The 27,029-nt window shown below is 34.2% G+C and overlaps 1 protein-coding gene across 3 annotated transcripts in view; it reads left to right on the top strand.

Moving 5' to 3' along the window:
- The window catches only part of LOC143180841 (uncharacterized), a 41,909-nt gene that overhangs the window by 4,645 nt on the left and 10,235 nt on the right, over window positions 1–27,029 (top strand). The window contains exon 1 of one of the 3 annotated variants that reach the window (XM_076380839.1): window positions 19,611–19,703. The exons of the other annotated variants lie outside the window; for them this stretch is intronic. Coding sequence (XP_076236954.1) covers window positions 19,625–19,703 — 79 coding nt within the window. The 5' untranslated portion in view covers window positions 19,611–19,624. Of the gene's footprint in view, window positions 1–19,610; window positions 19,704–27,029 lie in introns of those variants that run through there. 3 annotated transcript variants of the gene reach the window in all.

Here is a 27,029-nt window from a genome sequence, read left to right on the forward strand (position 1 = left end):
AGGTACTTATGATGAGCAGGATTCTTGGATGTAACCATTAATGAATGAGTTAAATTTTAATTATCATACAATGATAATTTTTGCTGCAGCATTCGATACTGCGTGAATTATCATACCTTATCGATATATAATTATTTTAATTGTCGCGGTAAAGAATTACCTTTTATTCGTAAGAACTAATAAAAATGTCGATAAATTCAGTAAAAACTATCGACAATTAAAATGAAACTTCTTTAAGGTGCTTCGTAACCGCTTGCAGTTCAACTCCTACGGAGCGAACATATTTTGGTAAACATAGTACCAAGTGATTTTGATAGAAAACGAGATGTAAAATAGGCACGATCTGTACTACCAGTTTCACAAGAAATCAATATTTAACTCATATGAATCAGTTACTAAAATCGACAAAATAAAATTCTCTCTAGGTTTTTTCGCATTTAGTTTTAATTGTTACCGCCAGTAGCGTCGTAGTCTGATTCCATTTGGAATCGGTAACATAGGGATTCGTGAGCTCCCAAATCATACGAAATAATTTTTACTACTCAATATCATTTTACCTTGAAAGTTGAAATGTATCGCATAAAAAATTGGAAAGTTATTCAATCTGATCATCAATATTAATACAAATAATAAATAAGCGTAAGACTTATCTCCTGGTATTATATTAATGAATAAAACTTAAAAAAATTACCATAAATATAAATTAACAATAATGAACAACGATTCTTTCTTTCACTTTTCATTATTCTATTTAATTTCAATTTTTGCTTGTAGTAGCATGGCAATTATGTTCCATTTTGACCTAATAACACAAGATGGGTCCTGAGCAAATGATACCGAATTCTATTAAATAGTAAATCTATTCTGTACTTTATCTATGTCTATAATCCACCCTGTATTTTCGAATCAAGCAATTTAAGTAATTAACGATGACTGTCATACGTCATCAAATTGTATTATATGCGAGTGTGACTATTTAGTTTGATATCGGCGTTTGTTGTGATGAAATACCGAGCTTCGAACTTGGTCCGAATACTAGCCATAGTTGCTATTCAATGGTAGCCGATGGTACATTCAATAACTCTCACTTTAATTTTACCGCTCCAAAAATACCTTTACTGTAAATTTTTGAATTATTAATAAGCATTTATCTCGAACCTAACTGAACTGTTTAAAATTATTGAAATCAAGTTTTGATATCTTTACTGTATGAAGATATAGCTAATGTTTGATTTTCATAGTACTTCGTTATGAATGGTGATTAACCTTCGATGGCCATTTATTCATGTAGAATAAAAACCTTTGTATAAACATTGATGAAACATATAAATTATATGTTAATATCTTACGGGGTTTCGTGTCTATAGTCAAACTGTAGTAACAACTTAGAAATTCGAAGGTGTCTTTAGCGTCCTCTTTTCGTGAATAACGATCAGTTGAACTAATCATTGAAGTAATGTTAGTAGGGACAGGGATTATAGTATTCGTAAATACGTGTGACTTGTCTCTGGTGAGGTTAACGCGGCGGAGATCCAAGAAATATGCAATCGTTAAATTTTATAGAGAATTAAGCTTCGTGAGATTTCACGTTGTTGGCAAGGTGATCTATTTTCTGCATAAATATCGTACAATAAAATAAAAATTAGCGATTTTTAATGATTAGTAATGAATGTTTACACTAATGATCCTATGCCTAAGGATGTTTCGAAATTTCTTGCCCCTCGTTGTCGAGCGCAGGTAGGTTTAGAATCTCGCAAGTGAAGATTTATGACTTTATCGCAAAATATCAACTGTGTTAGTATGCATTGTATCGTCATTGGAGTAACAGATGAATTTCTTTTGTTTTCGATTTTTAAGGCCTAATATTATATGGGGGGGGGCAGCTTTCTTCAACGTCTGATTTGTATTCGAACAGAGAAAGCTAAATTTTTTTGAATACAATATTTTTGCTTCTTCCCGGAAGCTCTCCTAAAACAGTCGAAGGCCTTGACTTTTACTTGACCCTGAACTTAGGTCGAATGACTCAACCGGAGGTTCTAAGTACAGTAATGTTACGGACGAGAACCGCGCTCGGGTCTGCTCGTGACTATGGAATCGACTACCACTCACGGATGAGAGCCGCGCTCAGGTCTGCTCGTGACTCTCGTTCGTAACATTACATACTGTATACATAACGCGATGAGCATGACCTTTTTTTTTACAAACCAAGTTTTATGTATCTTTGTTAAAAATAATCGGAATCATGTCGTGTTTGACATCATTTTAATCGGGAGAGCACAAGGAATCGACTGGTGTTACTTGCGTGAAAATCCGTTTGCGAATAAGAAACTCAATTTTTTCTATTTAAATCTCTAATACTATCCTTGTTTTTTATGACCTCCTTGTTCTCGGGCGTCGAGCTCGAACCCGATGGTTCCAAGAATTGGTTTCTCGGCGGCACGTATCAAACGAGGTAGTGGGGATAGACCGCGGCTCTCGTCCGCAACATTACTGTACGGGTCATTCCACGCGAAATCGGGCACGTTTCGGAGCAAGTTCTTGTAATTTGCTCAAATTTGAATATGTTGTAGTCTTTAACGATATTTAAACGTACCCTAAAGGATTTTTCAAAATTTTGAAAATTGTCGATTTTACAGCTGTTTGAAGTTAAGTACTACCTTTTTTTTAAAAAATTATAGCTATTGAACTAGTAAGCGGACGGAGATGAGCTTTACGGTGCTTATAGAGAAAATATTGAAGTTTGTAAAAAAAATTATTTCATTTAAAAAAACTTGTTTTTTAATCATCTTTTTGCAATTATTTTAAACAAATGCAGGTTTTTAAGATGATGCGCGATTTAAAAATCTGAAAAAAAAGGAGAATATAGTTGATCCTTCCCCTTGATGGACAAACTTTCAAAAGATGGACATTTTAAAATTGGCCCTGTGAAAATTGCCGAAAGTTGACGCTGCGTCGAGTCGCACTGCTGTGGCGGGCGCGTCGTCGCTGGCAGCCTGATCGACTCCAGCGGACGAACGTGCGTTATTTGGAATCAAGGCGACTTCACCCAACATTATTCTACATTATCTCCGAGCATTTGCAAGGTTTAATGCAATCAATAAATATTGGTAACTCAATCTTCGTCTTATTCTGAAAACATAAATATAATCTCTTAAATCCTAGCTTTCATTTCGAAGATTTTGGTATTAATGCAGAATGGCACTTTTTTGCAACTTCACATGGCAAAAATGAATGTGAACTTGTCAATAAGAATCATTGACAAAGAGTGAGTTACCAATATTTGCCGCCTTGATCGCAAATAATAACGCACGTTCGTTCGCTGGAGTCGAGCAGGCTGCCAGCGACGACGCGCCCGCCACAGCAGTGCCTCGACGCAGCGTCAACTTTCGGCAATTTTCACAGGGGCAATTTTAAAATGTCCATCTTTTTGAAAGTTTGTCCATCAAGGGGAAGGATCAAACTATATTCTCCTTTTTTTTCAGATTTTTAAAATCGCGCATCATCTTAAAAACCTGCATTTGTTTAAAATAATTGCAAAAAAGATGATTAAAAAACAAGTTTTTTTAAATGAAATAATTTTTTTTACAAACTTCAATGTTTTCTCTATAAGTACCGTAAAGCTCATCTCCATCTGCTTACTAGTTCAATAGCTATAATTTTTCAAAAAAAAGGTAGCACTTAACTTCAAACAGCTGTAAAATCGACAATTTTCAAAATTTTGAAAAATCCTTTAGGGTACGTTTAAATATCGTTAAAGACTACAACATATTCAAATTTGAGCAAATTACAAGAACTTGCTCCGAAACGTGCCCGATTGCGCGTGGAATGACCCGTACGTTAGTTTTAAAGGCAAAGACGGCAATAGCATATCAGAGCCTTAAAGATCAATTCTATTTGTTTAAGCCAAAACTATGTTTCAGCCAAACGTATGAGTTCTTCTTGTTTCGTTTAGTATTTGAAAGGATAGTACGAAATTTTTAGTTTTCTTTTTTACAATTAATTTTATCAATATCATACCGTAAAAGCTAAAACCAATCATTAAATGAAATGATAATTCTATTAAACCTGTATAAGGGAATTATTTAAATACTTGTCATGTTTGAAATTACTATATAATTTTTTTGTACAACAAATGCGAATGTTATTTCTACTGTTTTTTCATTACTTGACGCAAGTACTGCCAATCGATTCCTTATGCTTTTCCAGCGAAAATAATACCAATAATACCAAATAGTATCTGTATCATACCGTTAGATGCGCGGATGGAGTTAAGCGTTACAGACGGTACCGCGTATTAAATGTTCGAAATTTTCACTAAACAATTTTGAAAATCGTACCACTAAATTGCTCGTATTCTCTCGACAACTTTGATACCAGACACAACAAACGTAGAATTTTTAATACGCGGTACCGTCTGTAATGCCTAACTGCACCCGGGCATCTAACGGTATGACACAAATGATTGATAGCGATCCGAATTGTGTCGCATCTGGTATCATTTTTATCGGCAGAATATATGGGATTCATTTGTACTACGTTCAAAAAAATTTAACCAAAAGTGGTGATTTTCAATAAGTAGTAATGAACATTTTTGTTAATAATATTAGTCTTGAGGACGGCTTCTTGGGTCCCTTGCTGGTCAGTGTCGAGCGCACGTCAGTTTATGTCCCGGCAATTGAAGGTTTATGACTGCCACAAAATATCAATTTTGATATTATACGTACTATCATTAAGAGTTCTACAGATGAATTTTTTATGTTCTGTCGATTAAAATAATACTAAATTCTATGTAAATTGGACTATTTTTAACGAAGTTAAGTTAAAATTGTGCAAATAATTTTTTGTTCACAATTTCTTTATAAATCATCCAAACTGTGTTGTATTTGGTATCAGTTTCAACGGAAAAGCATAAGGAATCTATTGGTAGTACTTGTGTCAAAATATGATAAAAAATTTAAAATTGAATACTTTGATTTGCTAAGGCCTAGTACTAATTTTATTTTAGAGGTCTTTTTTTCGCACGTAAGGACCCTTAGCGGATTAAGGGACTGAATACGAAATTAGTGTTCATGTAACATGTATTTGCACTTAGTAAATCTCGTACTGTGTGCAGTTACGCCGTACAGCTAATTCAAACGATTCTAGTCGCATTGCCCCCCCCCCCCCCCCCCCCCCCCCCCCCTCCCCCCCCCAATCGCGCCAATTAAATGGCTTCCGTGTAAGAATGAGATAGAGGATATCGGTGCCGCGAGATTCGTCTGAGGTGGGTGTACTTAGTCAATGGTATGAAATAAGTATATTTAGATTCCAGGAGAATTAGTTAGTATTTACCGTCAATCGAAAATACTGTACACCGGATGGTAACTCGATCAAGGTTAGCATTAATTTTCAACGATCTATCAGTTCATGGATGTTTCAGTTCAGCGCATTTCTGAAGTAATCACAAACCGAGTGTTCTTTTCACATTGTCTACTAATATTCTTGAGTAAAATCGAAGTTGGAAGATAAAGTAAAAGTCTCACGAATTCTGTTATCTTAAAGAGGATGTAGAATAAGGCATAGACAAAGCGCAGGAGCAGTATAGATTTATCTTCCAATGGAATTTTTCGTCACATATGAGATTTGGCAATAGAATATCAGAAATAATTAATTTAATATTTTTATTTTTAAAATTATGTAGTTGTAAGACCTTCACTTTCGAAGAAGATTCTCTGAGACTATGTACACTCATTTGATTTTTGACATTTTTTAAAAATTTAATCAATATAAAAGTCAGTATGCTCATAATAACTCATTTTAAAAAGTAAAAATAACACTACATTGATATATATATATTCGCATTGATTAAATAGTATAAAAATAAATAATTCAAATTGGAATTAAAAAGGAAAAAGTAAGAACTAAATTACCCAGTTAAAATAAACACATCTGTCATATAGAGAGGTTGGGGCAACAAGATATATTTTAAGGAATTTTTTTACACTAGACTGTTTGTAAAGAGTAAAATATCGTCCCACCTTGCGTCTCCTGCCCCTTATGGTAAATGCAGGCTCATCGGTATTCACTTTTTTGTAACTCTGTATACGTAGGCATAACCATGTAACATTACTCTGAATTTCAGAGACTCGTTGGAAATATGTTCCTTTATTCAAAATTATATTTTTATTAAAAGTATAAAGAGACTGTACTTGCTTGATTTGTCTTTTTGTAATTTTGTATTACTTCCTCCAAAGCAAACAACTATAAAAGAACGCATTTTCCGTCAACTTTTGACATTCAAAGTACATAATGCAACATGAGTAGGTATTCAAACAAATATAGTAGTTTACGCTAAAATTCTAATAGAGTGGTAGTTCATGTAAAAGGTTGCAAATTTTATTGTAGGAAAAAGCTTGAGTTTGAATAGGATTCAATAGATGTACAATGATCTCGAGATACTGAATAGTCGGGCTAGATTGTTGGAACTTAGTTAAAACAGCTTTACTGGAATTTAAACGTGCACTACAGTACCAGAAAATAAATACACGAAACACTGCGATCAATAGCTTCAACTCTTAAATGAGCGTCTTTCCTAACATTGACGAAGTACTTTATAGATGACAGTCTCTTATACCTAGTTAATTTTTAAAACAACACGTTTAAAGAAATTATACATATATGATCGTAAGGTAAAATCACCTGTCACATGTTTTTGTTTTCGAAGTGAGTATTGGCGTTTTAAAGTTCTCAATTTGAATTTTGAATACTGTCTTATAGACTTGTGTCTTCTTGAACTCTTATTTTTAAGCGGAAGTTTTTTTAATGTTATTTCTTCTTTCTAAAAATTCAAATTCTATATTCTAGATCTAAATTAAAGCTTTACCTCGAATTTTTTGAAAATATGACATAGGTTGAGTTGTTTTACAATCATAACAAATATTTTGTTACGATATAGCATCATTAGCATAATCCTCTCTGGTTATTTATTCAGTACAAGGGAGGCAAAAGTAATGGCGTCGTGAAAGTAATAAGCCTTCTGCCCCCTTACACAAACATTTCCAAAAAATTCCATTTACGCAGTAAAATATGTGTAGCAATACTTCAATCGAAGCTGAGAAGTAAATGGTCAAGTTGAATTTGTATATTTAGATGATCCAGATAAGTAAGTTTCTGTTCCTTTGGCTTTCTTTTGTTTAATATGCATTATTAAACTAAAAATAATGAATCAACCATTTGTCAGAACATTCTTAGGTAACGTCTTTATAAGTTCTTGTATTTGTTTTCAGTAAGTCTTTTGTAGTTTATAGGGTAAAATCAGAGCTGCTTCGTACGTATGAGCTGCCCTTGCACAAACTTTAGCCCCCCCCCCCCCCCCCCCCCCCCCCCCGGAAAATAAACAAAAAAGTAAATATTTTAATAATCGTGATATTATCGTACTAGTAATTTATAATTGTAAGTAATTATCCTTTGCCATGTTGCTGTAAAAAATATTGTGTGTAATTGAACAAGAACACTGTATAATGATAAGACTAAACGTATGCATCCTCTAATCTAATTTTTTTTATCGCAAATAATTTAATACTTCTTTAAATATGGAATAATGATCTGTATCGAATGATGCTTTTAAAAATGTATGTTTTATATAATATAAAAGAATATGTTAATTGAATAAAAAAAAGTTTTTAATTTTATAAATTTTTTGAATTTTAAACACAAAAATCATCGATGCTATTACAATGTACGCTCTGTATATATTACATTATTAGTATCGTTAACTAAAATGTGAACACATGCTTTTAATTCTTTACAATCAAGGTGTAAATGTCCACCATAAATGATCAACCTTTTTTTTTTTTTTTTCCTCAAAATGTTCACGTTCGCAAATACTTGTCCTACTACAACGATTTGCTACGATTATCTCCTTCCATCAGTATACATGTACAGGAAGTTTCAGAACAGCTCGGCATAGTTTTAAGGGGTGATTCTAGAAACCAAAATAAGATGAAAATCAAGAATGACGATTTCGCATTTGAGGCTTCGTTTGGTAGTTACAAGCGTCTAAAAGTTTGGTGTAAAGCACCAGATATGAGTCCCCGCGCGGAGACCTCGAGCAATGGTTGCCCGCACAACAGTATCACACTGATGTAAGGGAGGGGAGAAATCACTCACTGTCGAACAGCTGATCGGACAAGGCTACAGGATCTGAAATTCAGTTAAAATTGATGAATATCATTGAATAACAATAATTTTGTCTATTCGTTACAACCCACAAGCCAACTTAAAACACTCACTATCAGATAGAAAGATTATTGACACAACGATAACATCGCGACAACAAGACTAGATTTGTAGGAAAGCTCGGCAAGTATCACAAATATTCGCACAAACGTTCGATGGAAAGTCCGTCGAAACACTAACAGCGGCTTCATGAAAAATTCGCCGAGGACCACCTACAATGCCTGGTGTTATTAGATAACTAGGTCTTCTTTCAAAGGCCCTTAGTTTTACCGAAGGCTTAAGCTCTCTTAAAACCGAGTCGATGCACGAACAAAATTCTGCAATATTTGACATTCAAATGCCTTGCTTTAATGATTTCTGTAAACAAAATTAAACCAACTACATACATGAGTTAAATCGTACTTAGTGTTTACGTCTATTGTACTAATCGACAACAGGTGTTGTTTTCTTGTGCGAGTGTTACAAAACTTAGTAGAGGTGGAGGTATTTTCTTGATATTTAAATAATTGTTGTTTCAAATCAATTAATACGTGGATACATTTTAAAAAGCAAAATATCATATCCTATTTTATGACGACATGATACTCGTATTTTTAAATAACCAGTCGTGAATATTTACTTTCTATTTGAATAAAGCAATGTTCACAATTAGTTTATGATACTAACCCTTTCACCTTCAATTGTCTTTGATAATATTATAACCTTTGCTGCCGATCTGAAACGACAACGTATCCCAAACTGTCAACTACAAAGTACCCGATAAATGAACATAGGTCCATCACGCAATGGTGCGTGACCGATTACTTTCGGAAAAGCCCGTTTACACATTGGTGCCTCATCGACAGCGAAATTATTATGCGAAGTGTACAAGTCAAACTCGTCAAAAAATGTGAACGGATTAAAATAAATTTGACATGCATTCGAGTCTACTTTGTGTGTACTCCAAATTACAATTATGAGAGACGTAATGAAGATCACTTATGGTGCATGTCTTCATGGGACCAACTATTACAATTTAGACATTGGCTCCACTTATCTCTTAAACAGCTTCCAACTGAAGCTGTGTTTGCTTGCCAATATGTACATATTTAATTTTCATGTGAATAAAAAAAGTAAAATATTACTTTTGTCCCTACCACATTTTTCAGAATGAAAATGTTATATCCTATAAACTACAAAATACTTATTGAAAACAAATACAAGGATTTATAAAGACATTATCTAAGAATGCTCTGGCAGATGGTTGATAATATTTAGAATTTAGCCATGAATATTAACAAAAAAGTTGGTAACTTAGTTCTGATACTTTCCCGACATTGAATAAGTATTTTTATTTTTGAGGGTGGAGAGAAATATCTAAAAGCAGTCCTGTTTGCCAATAATAATCTTTTATTATCTGCTAAAAACTCGATCAAATAAAATTTTCTGTTTATTTCGATAGTCTAGTTCAGAGATACACATAAAAATAGACGCTACAATACATATATACATGTATACAGGACTTTTAGCCATCGGCTTTTTGACTATTTTTGATTCAGGGGACCTCGAAACGTTGAGAAATGCAAAACATCTGGGGGGGGGGGGGGGGGGGGGGGTTGACCTATAGTAATATTTTCCCTCCGTTAGATTATAATAATAACAATCGGAAAAGAAATAAAAGAACTCTTCTGAATGATCTAAATATACAAATTCAGCTTGAACACTTGCGATTCGTGTTACTGTTTAGTTTCGATTGATAAAATAAATATTATTATATACATGTAACTGTGTAAAAGAAGTCTTCGGGAAATGTGTGCGTGCGTGTGTGGGTGTGGGTAGGTGAGGGGCTTGTCACTTTCAAGACGCTGTTACTTTTACATTTACCTTTTTATCATATATTTGTTATATACTTTTCTCATACCGTCCTCTCTCTTATTTAAAAACGTAAATGTATACATTTTATACATTATTTTGTAGAGATAAAAAACGTTTTATATTAATAGATACTATACAAGGTATAACAAAAGTAGCTTTTGATATTTTAAGTGGTGACAGGAGATCTAAATTGGAGTACAAAATGTGCTATGACATAATGTTTGATCTGTCTTCGTTTTCTAATAATGTCTTAAAAGTTAAAATGCCTGTATGATAAACTAACAACCAAAGGATTCTGTAATTTTACAGAGGTATTGAAGGGCAGAAATAGAACAAAAAAGTCTTAATACATTATTTGTTGGATTTTCTACGGTTCAACTTTTATAAAGTTTTAAGGATCCACGATCAATTTCCTACAAACATCTCGACTATTTAAGGCTTTACAAAAATTAAACTGTAAAGCATACAATAAAATGTATTAAGACGTTTTTGTTCTATGATAACAGTAACACGAAGAAATAAAATTCAATAATGTAAATGCACTAAAAAAAGTACTAAATGAAATATTGCATTTACGCTTACAATTGATAAGTATAGAAAAAATGAGTTGAAAATAACTCAAGACTGACTGAAGGGCAATCTTAAGGTCGGATTTCCTTTGCGCGCTTAATCGCAGATGTGATTTCCTTTGCGCGTTTGGTCACGGCGTTTGGGCATGGCGTTTGACCTTTCCGAGCACTTGAAACGAAGGATAACAACAGCGAAAACAGCAGAACCGAAAAAGACCGACGATGAAGGAAAAACGGGGAAAAAGAGATAGGGTATTAGAGAAAATTAAAGAAGAAAAAACTATCCCCGGATTCGCGCGGGTCCGATCTGTACAACTATATAGCCCCAGTCTTTCTCTTTTTACCTGACTTTCAGATGATATCATAAATACCATTTTATCACTGTACTTTCAACCATCCATTTTTACAAAGGTACGGTTCCTTTGCTTGAAATTGCTGAAAATAGCCTTGACCCGCGAAGCGAAGAACACATTATACACAAATTTTCAGGTATTTTTTGCTGCAGCAGTAGAACAGAGAATGTGTATGGAAGGTAAATTATAGTTCATACATCCATGTTTTCCATATACCCACAAACATGTTCTTTCGTTCACATGCACTATGCAGGGGGGTGCAAGTGTCTCTCCGAGCTATAGTGATTTAGGCGTGACCCTTTTGAATTGGTAAAAACAGCAAGGATCCCGGTTCTTCACGCCTCTGATGAACGAATGTTTCGGTGTCGGACCAAGCGTCGAGGTCAGAGGCCACCTACTGTTTCGACCACTCGAGTAGGTCACACTTAAGTCACTTTTGATCATAATGACGATCACCCAGCACGACATCGCAGGTCTACTTTCTTGCATCTTTTTACCCGATAATATGACTCCTTCGGGCCCACCTTTTCTCCCACTGAATACGTCGTCAGTGGCATTTCCACCCAAAATCTGATTTACAGAAATTTATGACGCCCTTTTTACACTATCTATGTAAACACAGTACAAAAACGTAAATAAGAAGAAAGACAAAATGTATCCAATAATTGAGTACCACTGTCGCCGCCGCGCGTTTCGCGAAACTATTTTATTTCTATATTGAAAACAAAAATAATTTTGAACATTCGCTTGATGCTTTCCTTAGTAGAAAGGTTTGCTCTATGGCGTGGTATAGTCAAATTTTCTCCTAGACCCTTACTTTTTGAAATAAAGTGAAAAATATCAGCAAAAATGGGTGCGTTTTGGGTGTCCTTTTCACTTTAATTGTTATTTAAACCTATTTCGATGTTTATAATCTAATAACTATTTATGTTATTTTATTCGGGAGAGTCCACAGAATCATTTCGTACAAAGAGCAACTAAATAACTACTACGGTAAAAGCATAAAAAAATCCCAAAGTTGAAAATTTGTCATTTTTTTCAAAATTGATTTTTTCAGAAACTGTACGTTCTGGGAAAAAACGGTTTGCAGATTCGTAATCATCACGTCGAAATCTATAAGAAATGTTTATTCACGCTTACAAAATCAGACCCGTGTTGAACAGTGTTATTTGTCCTTACTTATAATTACTGGAACATAAACTTCTTTTATTCTTTTTTTACAGTAAACATTTTGCAAAATCGATTCGCAAATTCGACATAAAACGTACGAACTTTGACAAATATTTACACACACATCAGAAATAGCTGCTATGATATATTTACCTTCTTTTTTTTTTTAAATAAGCTGTGTTATTATGAAAAGAGAATATAAAAAACAATCTGATATCTTTTGAATTTGTACGTCTCTTATTATTACTTGGGATTTTGCTTCACTGTGATGATGAAACGTCGCGCGATTGAACGCCACACTGCTCCTACAAGCAGTGGGCCTCCAATCGCATTGCGTTTGACAAAATCTGACTATTCTGACCCAAGGCACCAGTCCCAAACGGTTAAACGTTAAACGAAAACAGATGCGGAACGCAGCGTCGCTGGCGTTTGGGAATACATAGCATGGGCTCTTATGGCGAGCGTTTGGCCGGCTGATTGGTCATTTTTACCTAAACGCATCGGTCGCAAACGCTTAAAGGAAAACAGCACCATGCTTTTCCCATTTGAGCAGTGCTCTGCGATTATTCGCCGCATTTAATCGCGGCGGTTAAACGCGCAAAGGAAATCCGACCTTTATGGTGCGTCTACATTATTTGCCTGCTCACGAGCAGAGCCGCTCTCAAGCCTGTCTTACCCAGCTTTAGGGCGCGTATCTTTCTCTCACGTAAAACGGTGAAGAAGAAAAGGAAGGAAAACCAATAGTGTGACGAATCGAAGGACTATCCTAGCATCGCCTTTCTTATTTCGTATTCTGAGTCTATACGTAAATTTCAGAAGTGCCTGTTCGTGACTTTTACTCCGAGTTAAAATCACGAACGGGACTTGCGAGCAGGAGGGTATTGTCTCAAGTGACGATCAGTCGGAATCAGTAAAAGTTATAAAGTAATCAATATGGCATGGTTGCTGAGTTAAAAATAAATGAGTCGGTACATCGCTACTGGAGAAATAAGAAAAGAGAAGAATGCTTTATCTTGTATTATTTGCCACTTGCGCACTCACCCTATCTCCTTGCTTTTTCTTTCTATGAACATATTTCCTATTGTTGTATGAGAACTGAAATACAATTAATTTTTGATCGATACAGGGATATATACATAGATGTATACATATCTTACTTAAATTAATACAGCGAAATATCTCGTAAATACTGAAAATTTAAAAAAACTGCAACACGTCTTCCATGATACTAAAAAGGATTAAAATGGAATTGTTAGTTTTTTTAATATTGTGAGTATTTTCAAGGTCATTTTAAGATCAACTTTTATTTTTTAAACAAAAAAAACATATTTTGTTTTCGCATTGTATTCTGTATAGATAAAATTATTTCTATTCCACGTATAAAAAATTACGAAATAAATTCTTAGAGCTTTACAAGAAGAAAATAAATAATTTGTACGTCTTGCCATTTTTTAAAGATAGATAGTATTCAAATTAAAAATTACTTTACCTTAAAAATTACCTATACAATTAATTATTGTTACTCCGAACATCGTAGGTCGTACAAAAAACTGTTTCAGATAGAAAGTGTTCCTATTTCTATGCAGAATAGAACTCCGAAACAAAAAATGTTCCTATTTATAAAATAAAAGTTGAACCGGAGGGTGTACCGCTATCTTTAAGTCTCCTGTGATTTTACTATTTCTTGCACCATCCTACGAATGATCTTATTTTATAGAAAACATTCCAAAGAATACGATAACATTTTTTCGAGTTTCTAAAGACACGAACTCGAGATCGTATTTTAAAAACAAATTTTTATTTTTATTTTCATTATTGTAAAAACTATTATTAACCAAAAAAATTTCATTAGTAAGGACAACTCTTTCCAATTAAAACAAAAGTTAAACGACCTGAATCTGATAAATAATTTTCGAGATAAAATATTTTAAATACAGCTTCTATTTTCCCAAAAATAGGCAAAAATCGTAAAATTCAAAGCTCTGTATTTTTTAAGGAAATTCGAAATCAGTAAAATGATGACCTTTTCCTAATATCACATGGGCTAATATCATATTTCATGTTGAACAAAATCCCAGATATAGAAGAGGAAAAATGATCGACTTAGAGTGGAATGACTCATATTTAGAAAGACTTAAAGAAATATACTATATAGGGTTTCGAAACAAAAATTAAAAACTTTTATCAAGAAAAAAGATTTCATAATTCAATTGTTAAAGTAATACCGTTACGTTATGATTTAATGGAATTCAATGATTGTTCAATACATCATAAACATATAAAGTCAGCATACACGCATTTCCCTTATTGGCCACACCTATTACTTCTACACTTGTAGCGTGCTAAGCACTCCTACTCCTTTATCTCTCCGCCGACATCTTCTGCGCTCCCAATACTACGGGTTTGACCCTTCTACCAAGGTAGCAATAATCTTCAATTGATTTTGGAACGTAAATCAGTTATACCAAGTGTAAAAGGTTTGCATTTATGAACGTTTTAATTACTTACTGTGAAGACGAGAAATTGTTATACATATTTAATTCTGGAAGGAATTTAATTGGTTACATCTGGATATGTGTGGTGTCTCTTAAAAGTAATAGATACTGCAGGATAGGTCGGACCGGAATCCTCGAAACAGTAATAATAAATAAACACGATCTTTTCGAGCTACCAATACTGTGAAAGTACAGAAAATATCAGTGAAAAGGTAGGACTCCCTGGAGTTAGAGGATCTTTAGGGAACCTTCATACTTGCAAGTATCATAAACAGCACGAATTAGCATTCGTAGCCCATTCATGGTGCTCATGATCTTCGAGTCTATACTCGCTTATGGGAACACAAATGCTCAAGCGTGGGCTCAAGCAGACTTGCGAGTGGCTCTGCTCATGAGCAGGCGAATAATGTAGACGCATCATTATATATCATTATATACAATTTTGTCGTCATATTTGACTTTCATGTTTATCCTTGATTTACACTATGCAATGGTGGATGATGATATGCTGGAGCTCGAGGTGCAATATAAAATTGAGGCCCCTAATAATATCACAAAAAGAAGAGTTATTTTTAAACAAAAAAGTAATAATACTTTTCTTCCAGGGATCTTTCGCTAGAGGGGGCCCGACGCACACCTCGTGCGTCTTATGTATAATCCCCCACTGACACAATGTTTATTCTTCTCTGCGTGCGAAACATTAAATCTGAAATAAAAATTAGTATTGAATGACAGGTCTATCATACACATCCCCGTGTATTTGTACCGTGAATTCGCTCCCACGAGCCACGATTCGCTGTTAAACCAATGTGTTTGATAACTGCACACAATTACTTACGGGCGTGGTGCTATTAAAATACCGCGAATTCCTACTCAATGCCTCACGATTTCTCAAGGATAATACGCTACGTCACCTTGATCTTGCGAAGGGATTATTATTGCGCGAATGACGAGGAAGAGGCTGGATAGAACGTGGGTGCATCAAACATTGATTTTCAAGATCACTTTTCCAACGAATCGCAATTACACTTACTAATATTTTCATCTATAATTTCTACTGTTTCGAGAGGTTTATACAAAAAGAGATAACTTTTTGATTCGTTTTTTCTTAAAATAATGTTAATAGATATTAATTGTATCTACTTAAGTTATTAGCATGATTTTATCTATTTAAAAGTTAAATCAGACTACATTTTGTATTTTTCTGCCGTCAGCCGTCTTACAGTAGGGGAGACCGGGATGAAAAGTAATAATTTGACTTCGGACTACGATTATGCAAAAACTATTACACTTAGAATAAAAATGTTTATGTCAAAACTCTGAAATAGCTATCTGACTTTATTGAGTTAAAGCTTTATAACAAGTAACATCAAAGTTATCAATAAAAAGTGGGAATCGGATAAAATGTTACAATTGATTCTTACCCCGGAGCGGTTGTAACACGACCTCAGGTGGTTGGTAACCCAAATTTGTTTTTAGAAAATCAGAATATTTATTATACTAAATTATAATAATAAATGAAAACAGTAAAATAATCGTATTCATATAAAAAAAGCCAAATATAAATTAAAATTTTTTAAAATCTGCAGGATTTTTACCTAATTCAGTAAATTATTTTATTTTCCACTTATGGCAAATGTACGAAACATGGCGTTTTATGCATTTATCATGTGCCTAATCCTTACAATTTATGCACAGTATCCATGTTTCATTTAGATCATACATTTTCACTAACTAAAAGCTTAAAAGTCCTAACTAATAATCAATATTACATTCAAAAAGGTCAGATTAAGGATTAAAAAGAAGAAAAAGTACTTACTTCGTCTAAGGGAATGTTTATATGACACTTTCAAAGCAGTCAAAAAAAGTTGCTTTATAGTGTCGGAAAGTCATTTTATTCACTATACTTGTTTATTGCGTATATACAGAGTGAAAATTATAAAGCGTTACAGACGAATATCTCCAAAAATATTGATTATACATAAAAATGTTTCAGATGAGAGTTGTTCAGCACCGAGGGGAATATCATAAGGTGGGATTTTTATTTTTCCTGGTGGACGCGCAAAGGTGAAGTGAAGATCACGACAATTTTTTTAAATGGAGTCATATTTTTATTTTTTGCTAGTATTGTAGTTTATTTGAAGAGGAATTTGAAAACTATCTATAGGTCATTCAAGGTCAAACTTTTAGGGAAATGTCGAAAAGGTGGTTGAAATAAATGTATTGATAATTTAATGTAATTGCGTTTTATTTGTACTTTAGTAAGTGTTTCAAATGATTACCTTGTACTTCAATGCATTTAACAATACTTTGTTCAATTTATTTCCGAAAAATAACTTGATTTTCGCTTTACAAGTTTATTGTGTGCTCATTTCATTCACACGTTTTGTGCCTTCAAACTTTCACAATAAAACAATAACATGTGTCCAATATTAGCAATACTAAGGACAACATCAAAGTCATTTTCAATAAAATGAAAACAAATGTATTTATGTATTATTGTGTTCTTCTACAAGGTAGTAAGTTTACTTTCACCACTATTCGAGCTAAGTTATCCTTCGTTGAACGGTAGTAATATGTTGATATGTTTATAGTACTAGGAGAGTGCAGGAAAAATTACAGAATGACTACAAATTTATATGCACGACGCTACTCGGATCGATCATCTAAATCACATATGGTATTTAAGAGACTAGAACAGCGTTTTACTACTACCATTCAGCAAAGGATAACTTAACATGAGTAGCGATGAAAGTAAACTTACTATCTTGTAGAAGAACACAGTAATATGTACATAAATACGTTTGTTTTTATTTCATTGAAAATGACTTTGATGTTGTCCTTCGTATTGCTAATATTGGACACATGTTATTGTTTCATTGTGAAAGTTTGAAGGCACAAAACGTGTGAATGAAATGAGTACACAATAAAGTTGTAAAGCGAAAATCAAGTTATTTTTCGGAAGTAAATTGAACAAAGTATTGTTAAATGCATTGAAGTACAAGGTAATCATTTTGAACACTTACCAAAGTACGAATAAAACGCAAGTACGTTAAATTATCAATACATTTATTTCAATCACCTTTTTTTCGACATTTCCCTACAAGTTTGACCTTGAATGATCTTCTGTAGATAGTTTTCAAATTCCTCTTCAAATAAGCTACAATACCAGCGAAAAATAAAAGTATGGTTCCATATGAAGAAGAAAAAAAATGGTCATTGCCTTCATCTCACCTTTGCACGTTCACCGGGAAAAAAGTAAAAGTTCCATCACATAATATTCACCACAGTGCTGAACAACTTTCATCTGAAACATTTTTGTGTATAATCAATATTTTGGAGATATTCGTCTGTCATGCTTTATAATTTCCACCCTGTATATCGTTGAGACATGGATATGTGTATTTCAATTGTAATTTTGCATCATGTATCCAAAATTTGCAATAAAACCTGCAATAGATTTTGAATTATTTAACTTGTTACTTTTAATCCCAGTCTCCCCTAATTTTATATAATTCTTCATTTATTTGTTTATGAGATTAACACTATCTATTGCAGGAATATTGTTTCTAGTTTACAAGAAGTTTAAACCCCAAAATGAATTTAATTTAGTTTTAGTACGTTTGATACGTAGAAATCTACAAAAAGCTCTAGCAGTAGGTACCTTCTAAGTTCATATGTTTACTACAAGTTGCGGTAGGCTCTGGAGAAACTGTATTAACCGAATTTCTAGCTCGTGCAACAGGCCATTACTTTGTACTTTAATACTTTAACTCTTCTCTAAAAATTCAAGTTTTACAGTTATTTTATATTCGATCAATAAAGGTCGTAAAGGACCATATTGTTTAATAGATATTTGAACTAAAATATAGAAGTTCAAATCATGTTTTTATTCAGCATTATTTAATTAACATTATTTAAAGAATTGAAAGCAGGGTTTATATTTTCTCTCAACTGTTTATGGTAATACGGTAGAGTGCACGTAGCACATAATAAAAATTTGTAACCATTAAGAGTGGATACATTAATTACGTACTTACACATTGTAACCGACAAAGGTAACAAATGATCTATATTAAGGAAAGGTTTATTTAAAGATTTAAATATTCAACTTATGCATCCTATGACAAGAAACTTGCCTGGCCAGAACTGATTTTCTCGAAGCAGAATACATGGAACAAAAGAAAAAGGAAAAAAATTTATGAAATTACAAGTTTAAACAGATACACTTTATTTCATGACTGCTTTTTCAGAACAAAAAGAAGAAAAGTCAAGGAATGACTATTATTTTCTAAATAAATGAAAATTTTGAACGTTTATTCGATTGCTGAGCATAACATCTTAGTATTTTCCATTCCAAGAAGCCAATGGCTATCGCTAAGAAGACGATCACGCTGCAGGTTCTGCATGTGTAAAAGGCAGCTCTCGCTACGGAACGTGGAGGGGGCAGACGATGGGCCCAGGCGAATGAATGAATGAATCTTAAGACAGTCGCGTAAGAGGGGCATTCACGGTCTCACACAGGCTCTCTTTTCACGAACGGTCTTCAAGCCCAAGTAAGCGAGCCCTAAGGGACTCAGAGGGAGAGGCGTTTTCACGGGTCCACGTGTCGCGTATCGTGGATTTCGATTATGTGTTCGGTCCTTCTCTCCCTCCATCAATCACGTCGATATCTCCGTGATCGAAATATTTTCGCACAGCGCGTCACGAGCCGGCCGCGCTCCTAAAGCGCGTCGAGGAGAATTATGGAAGCTGCGTTCTTTGGCGAGAAGAAAATCCCTGGAGCGAAACGGATCTGATGACACTTCTGTTCAAACTCAGTTCGCGTAGTGAAATTTTATCTTTAACCCTTTCTAAGGGCGTTCTGCCAAGCGACGATACTGGAACTGTGTTTAGATTGTTCTTTGAATCGTGTTTGAGTCGTCTTAGGGCACCGGGGCCAGACACTCGTTCCAAGGTTGAAAGCATGGAGGTCTCGTCGAGGAGGAGCTGTCTATGGCAGCCGTGGTTGAATACTGATTTTCGGTCGGTTTACAAACCAGGAGGTACGTGAATTTCAATTGTTTTGCCTAAGCACGAGAACTTGGACGTTCCACTCGTGCAGCGGTCGCGGGAAGTTAATTGAAGTGGAACGATCGAGCAACGTGCACCGTCCATTCATCTTTCGGCCGCTTTGTGCGCGAACGCCTCTCGTCCTTTGCCTTTAAACCAGTTTGACCGTCTTCCTGACGATCCTTTCACAGCTATTAGGCATTTCCTGCCCCGTCCTGGGAACCGGACTTGTTAATTCGCCGCGCCGCTCCCTCTGCTACTCCTTCTCTTCTCGATTGTACAGAGGGTTGTTAGATAAATCTCTGATTTTAGATGCAGCAGCCAATGGAAATAGCTAACCCCAAGTATCCTGTGAATATAGGCGAACGATAGCATGGCCTTCTAAGGGCGCGCGATTACTTTCGCTCGTTTTTTGTCTGTATTGTGATTATGGGTTAAAAGTTCTTGTGATTCCTGGATGAGTTGTGGTTTAAGCAGGGTGTGGAAACAGTTATGATATTTATTTCGGTTGTCGAAACAGTAATGAAAAATCTTTATTCGAATAATGGATAAAGTGCTGTAAGGATAATATATCTATTTGAGTTATAGTTTCACTGTTGATTCTCATATCGGTTTAACATTGTAGTTGACTTTGTCTGATTGTCCTTTGCTATTTGAAAAAAATTGCAAATGTTAATTCAGAAAATATAGATAAAAGTGTACTAATACGGCTTTGAAATATTTGCAATTAAATATTTCGTAAACTAACGATTTTTCGACATAAATAGTTAATATTTTTGTATGAAAAATAAAGTTCACCTGTATATGCTCTCTACACGTTCACTTATTAAAAAACTAATTATATCATTTTATGTCTCTCTCGAAACGATTCAATTCTTATTAGAAGCACTTTTTATAGAACGGTTGGTTAATGACCAATTTTCATTTATACATAGATTAAAATTGTACCCATATCCTGTACGCATACAGAAATGCTAAGGTATCTGTCCGTGATTTGGTATCATAATCAAACAGTTATAACGAGAATAGAATTCCAAGAGTTGTCGAATATGTATTTTATTCCATTATCAGACATCAGGATAACAATCAGTCCATTGAGGATGGGTAAAAGGACAGAGTAATAAGTACTGTCATGAGCTGTGAGTGCGAATGAGTTACACACACAGGTATACTAGTTCCGGTAGGAACTAGTTAAACAAATGGAGAGGTGGTAATTCTACATGAAAAAATAAGTTGAAAATATAGAATAACAGTTTTTGTTGTTTGGCTTCATTTTTGAGAAAATTGACTGACTTTTAACCGAGAACGAGAATACGGGCTGTTTCTTGTGAACTCGATAAGTTTTGTACCTCGATGTTAGGAATTATGATGATATTTAAATATGTTGTAGTCCATGTGCAATTAGGGAGTCATCACTATTGTTATTACTATAAACAATTTTGAAACTATTTAAGAAATACAACCCCCTAAAGTTTACAGTTGTCGATTTTTATTAGACCTGTTTTCACATTTGAATGCATATCTGCAAAACTATTAAACATACAAAATTATTCTTTTATCTGTTAATCTTAAAGAATGAACACATATTTGCATACATCTTTGTCGTATCTTAAAAAAGATTTGTTTGATGCAAAAAAAATTTTCTTTTACAAATATGGACCCCCCCCCCCCCCCCCCCCCCCCCCCCCACCAAACATTTTAAAAGAATATGTCTGTAATCTGTCTTCTTTCTCTTTTCGAATTTTTTCATTGACAGACGCTTAAAAGTTGTAATTAGGGTACAATGGCAAAGGTCACGATGCGCACGGATTGCACGAAAGCAGCGCAGCGTGACACGTGGTCGGCCAAGTGCTGTTAACACGTTAGGTACGAAGTAGTGCTGAGAAAAACCCGAAAAAAACTACAGAAACCATAAGAATCGAACAGCTTGAATGGTTTCGGGTAGCTCGGATCGTTCCAGGCGGCTTGGATTGTTTCAGGGCCTCGAACATTTTCGGGCGGCTCGAAAGTGTTTCGGGGCCTTCAATCGTTTCTTGTAACTCGAATATATCTTATGAGCTTGAAACTTTTCAATTACCTATCTGCATCGAATATAAAAGCGCCAAATATTGTAAATTGTAACTTGTATTAGGAAAGGTGTCCTATAAGTGTTATCTTTTAATTTTGTGATATTATTAATTTTTTCTAATGTGGAGCTCAGTTTTCGTGGAGTCGTATCTTTAACGTCGAGTCGTCCACTTCGCAAAAGACATAAGAAGTAATCGATTGTTACATCCGCAACGAAACGTTTGTTTTATTGACAGGAAAGAGGGAAAGTTCTAAAGAAAGGTATGCACATGTGCGTTGCAGGACGGTCCGAACGATGTAAACAGAGTCCACCTGGGTTATTGAAACTTTGTACAATTATTCTATGGTCCTACCTAAGAATTTTACCGTACAAAGTAGCCGCCCATACGCACCTTTAAGGGAGAAACTAGCCCTTTAATCCAAGTCGCCCTTTTCATTTCGGTGCTTATAGCTCACAAAGTATAAGCGCTATAAATAATGTTGTATACAAAAGTCGTGAATTCAGCGTTTTATAGCAATATACAACTATTCTATTTCTTGTATATAAAAACGTTGCATCATTTCTGCGTATTGTTTCGGGAAACAAGATATCAAAATTCATAGGTGTCACATATGCGGAGAAATTTCAATTCTTCGTAGTGCTTGGTGTAAAAAATACTTCTGCTTTAAACATTTTTACGAAGAGTATCATTATTGTGAAAATTACATACAATAAATACCTACATGAATAAATTAACAGAATATAATCTCGGATTGTATTGTGGAATCCTATTCCGTTATTATAGACGGTGAGATTGAAATACTACACTACTGTCACTCCCTGATTGTATGTTTTTTAATTTTGAAATAAATAAAAATTATAAAAAATCATGGGTAAAATCAACTGATAATGCTATTTTTTCTCCCCTTTTAATTCTTTCTGTTTCGTGCAGAGCTGCTAACTACAATGCAAGTTGTGCCATTCCATACACAAGTCATATGTATACAAAAACTATATTGCATTATTGGTAGCATTCAAAGGTCAGAAAATAAGGTTTGTTATTATTGTGGGGGCATTGTAACGAACAACGATAACGATAACACCCGAAAATCAGAATGAAAAATGTAATAACTGGATATTTATTATAATTCACCGTACCAATAATGGCGAATATTACACTACGCAGAAATGATGCAACATTTTTATATACAAGAAATAGAATAGTTGTATATTGCTATAAAACGCTGAATTCACAACAAAAAGCTTTTTATTTATCTGAAATAAAAACATTTTGTGTTAGAAACAGGGGGGGGGGGGGGGGGTTGAATTTTTATAAACAATTCGTTTTTTCAACATTTTTTAAAAGCCATCTTATAGGTCTTGAAAAACAGTAAAACTTTTGTATACGACATTTTTTTATAGCGCGTATACTTTGTGAGCTATAAGCACCGAAATAAAAAGGGCTACTTGGATTAAAGGGCTAGTTTCTCCTTTAAAGGTGTGTATGGGCAGCTACTTTGTACGGCAAAATTATTAGGAAGAACCATAGAATAATTGTACAAAGTTTCATTACAGTCGGCGATTAACACTCATCAAACTTTCTTTGTTGGACTTTTGCCTTCTCCTAAATTGCGCAAAAGACAACTCCCGTATGTTTTCTAAGGCAGTCTTAGTTCAGAGTTCACCACGAGCAGAACAGGAAACCCAGGCATTAAATATAAACACTCGTCTCAATTCGTAACACGGTTAAAGATGTACAGCAATGCTAGTAACAGTTTAGATGTAGAAATCGAAGTAGATGGAAATAATAGCACTATTTCTAGTGCGGAAATATAAATTGTGTCAAAAGTGAGGAAAAATCAGAATGTTGTGTGGAAGTGGTTCGTGAGATTAGTATTAAATATGGAGTATTGCATACGTAATTGATGTCAGAAAAAACTCAAATCAAAAAATGGCGATCCAAGTTCAATGAAAAAACATTTACAAGATAAACACACGGATGTGTTTGCAAGTGATTTGGAAGATTGTGCAGTTAGTGGTGCAAGTGCGAGTATAGGTGAAGGAAACAATAAGGGCAAGGGACATAACGCAGGCATTGCTCGTATGATAATCAGCGATTGTCAACCTTATTCTATTGTAGATGATGAAGGATTTAAAAGTTTAATTCAAGTACTGGATCTAAAATAATGACATACTCTGGAGAAAAACATTCTCGCACAGAATTATTCCGAGAATGTATATTAAAAATAAAACGAAAATACAAAACATTATCGCGGAAAACATGAAAAATCAAGGCAGTCAAATATCTCACAAGTGATTTTATTAATTAGCTTACCTAGGAAAAGATATTTTTCTATCTCCAGAAAAGTTGTCTATCTCCAGCTAATTTTCTAAATGGTATATGTTTCCTTTTATCTATAATGTGTAATATTTTTTATACAAATCGCATGAATTCCTATATAACGTTTAATTATTTATATTCCATAAGATCCTTGTGCATGCAAAAACATTTGGTTCATAAATTCATATTGATTCGTAAGCTGTTTAAGATATTTTACAGTAATGTTATTTTAAAGAAACATTTTTAAGTGCATACCTACAAAATATTAAAATTAAAATTTTTTTCTTCAGACAAAAAGATTTGCCTTTACGACTGATGCGTGGCTTTCGTGTGCGAATGAACACTTCGTTTCAGCCACAGTACACTATCTTGATAACACTTTTAAAATAAAAAATTACACTTTGAGAACTACAATCTTACCTGAACATACAGAAGGAGAAATAAATGAATTTTTAAAATGTACTTTAAGAAAATGGGGTTTTGATCGTAAGGAATTTGCATTATATTTCATAACTGATAATGGTGCAAATATTATCAAGGCGACAAGATTAGGTTTTAATGAGTGTACATGGGAGCGTATTCCATGTTTTGCTCATACTATCCAGGTAAATAACTAAGAAACAATTTTATGTTGAATTTAATAATAATATGTAAGTGTTTGACATCTAAATGTAACAAACTATTTTCAGTTAGTAATAAAAAATACAGTATATAAATCATAAGAATTGAAAAATATTTTACAAAAATGTAGAGAAATTATCAAATTTTTTCATCGTTTCGCATCAGTACACAACTAATACACTACTTTACCAGAAAACCACTTAAATTGATAACGGATATTGAGACAAGAGGGAATTCTCAATATGACGTGCTTCATCGTTTAGTGGAAGTGCGACAGTCTTTAAATTCTATTCTCTCAGAACCCAGAACAGAATCTAGAAAAACAGGACCCAATGTAATTACAAGACACGAGTGCATACATTTAGCGGGCGATTTTAGAAACTAAAATAAGACGAAAATCAAGAATAATGTTTTCGCGTTTGAAGCTTCGTCTGTTAGTTATAAGCGTCTAAAAATCTGGTGAAAAGCATCAGAAATGAGCCCACGCGGAGGTCTTGACCAGTGCTTGCTCGAACAGTATCATACTGACGTAAGGGAGGGAAGAGATAACTCACTGTCGAACAGCTGATCAGAAATTGTACGATACTTGACAAGGCTACAGGATCTAAAATTCACTTAAAATTAATGAATATCATTGAATAACAATAATTTTGTCTATTCGTTACAATCCACAGGCCAATTCAAAACATTCACTATCAGATAGAAAGGGTTAATATGTCCACCTTCATATAAATTGTCTGTTCCCTTAACATATTCACACATTACGATTCTCTCATCCGTGAATATTGGAACACCGTACGACGATATCGTTGAATAACACTAAACCTACGATTACTCTTCTGCACACACTATTAGAAGTTTTGGTGTAGAATTTGAAGGAAAACCGTACAAGCAACGGGAATATCGGGAGGAAAAGATTAGATTTATAGGAAAACGCGACACGTATCACGAATATTCGCAGAAACGTTCGATGCGAAAGTTCGTCGAAAAACAAACTGCGACTTCTTGAATAACTCGTCGAAGAGCTTCACAACACCTATATAGTATTAGATGCCTGGGTTTTCCCCAAAGGCCCTTAGCTTTACTGAAGGCTTAGGTTCTCCGAAAACCAAGTCGATGCGCAAAGGAAGTTCTTAAATGTTTGATATTTAAATTTTTGGCTTTATTGATTTCTGCAGACAAAATTAAAATAACTACATAAGTTAAATCGCGCTCGTCGTTTACGTCTATTACGCTAATCGCCAACAGTCTTTGCTTTCCTGAGCGAGTGTTACCAAAAATTGATAGAGGTAAAGGTATTTTCTTGATGTTTAAATAAACGAAATTTCATATCAATCAATATGTGGATACATTTTAAAAGGTAAAATATCATATTCTATTTCACGAAGACATGAACTCCTATTTTGAAGTAACCAACTGCGAAAATTTACTTTCTGTTCGCAGTCGCAAATTTGATTTTCTCAAAAACGAAGCCACGGATGAAAAAATTGTATATCACATTTTTTCCTTACTTTTTTTTTTTACGTACAATTGCCCCCTTGCCAGTTGTACTACGATTTTCAACCCACCCTGTAAAATTGACACTCTAGGTGATAAAAGCTTATAATAACTCGGTAAACTTTCATTCCATTTTGCTTCAAATTCTTGTTAGTTGTTGCTAATACTATTCTGTTCAATTGCATCGTCGCACGTATAGAATTTCTGGTGAAATAATGTATGCGTACGGCCAATTCAAACGATTCTAGCCGCATAAACATTTTCTATTTCTTTCTTCTTATTTAATGACCCCCGTGTAAGAAAGAGATAGAGAGATATACGAAAGAGAGAAAATCGCTACTGGTAACCCCCAGAGTTTTTTTATGAAATTCTAAGGAAAGAGTCTAGAAATAATGATATTTTGTAGAATATTTCTACGCATATTTTTTATAAACAATTAAAACAGGTCTATATACATATTTTTGGAAATTAATAATAGTATTCTCAATGAAGGCTGTTAGGTAGTTACGGATCACGATTTCTTCCTAAGTGACGGATCCTGTGTTCGATACCCAATATGGAAAGAACTCTTTTCTCTTTTTAAAATATTTGGTTTGCATTTAGCATTATTTCCCAAATACTGCAGTTGTTTTGTACAAATTTTCATTCATAAATACATATCGAAAAAATATATTTGTAATTTTCTCGGAAATAAATACATATTACATATATATTTACATATACATGTGGGATGGACGAATCCCGTTGTGTGTGCGTGTGTGTATGTGTGTGTACGTGTGTGTACGTGTGCGTGTGCAGACACGTATGTGGTCG

The sequence above is a fragment of the Calliopsis andreniformis genome, chromosome 6, assembly GCF_051401765.1.
Source record: "Calliopsis andreniformis isolate RMS-2024a chromosome 6, iyCalAndr_principal, whole genome shotgun sequence".
NCBI lineage: Eukaryota > Metazoa > Arthropoda > Insecta > Hymenoptera > Andrenidae > Calliopsis > Calliopsis andreniformis.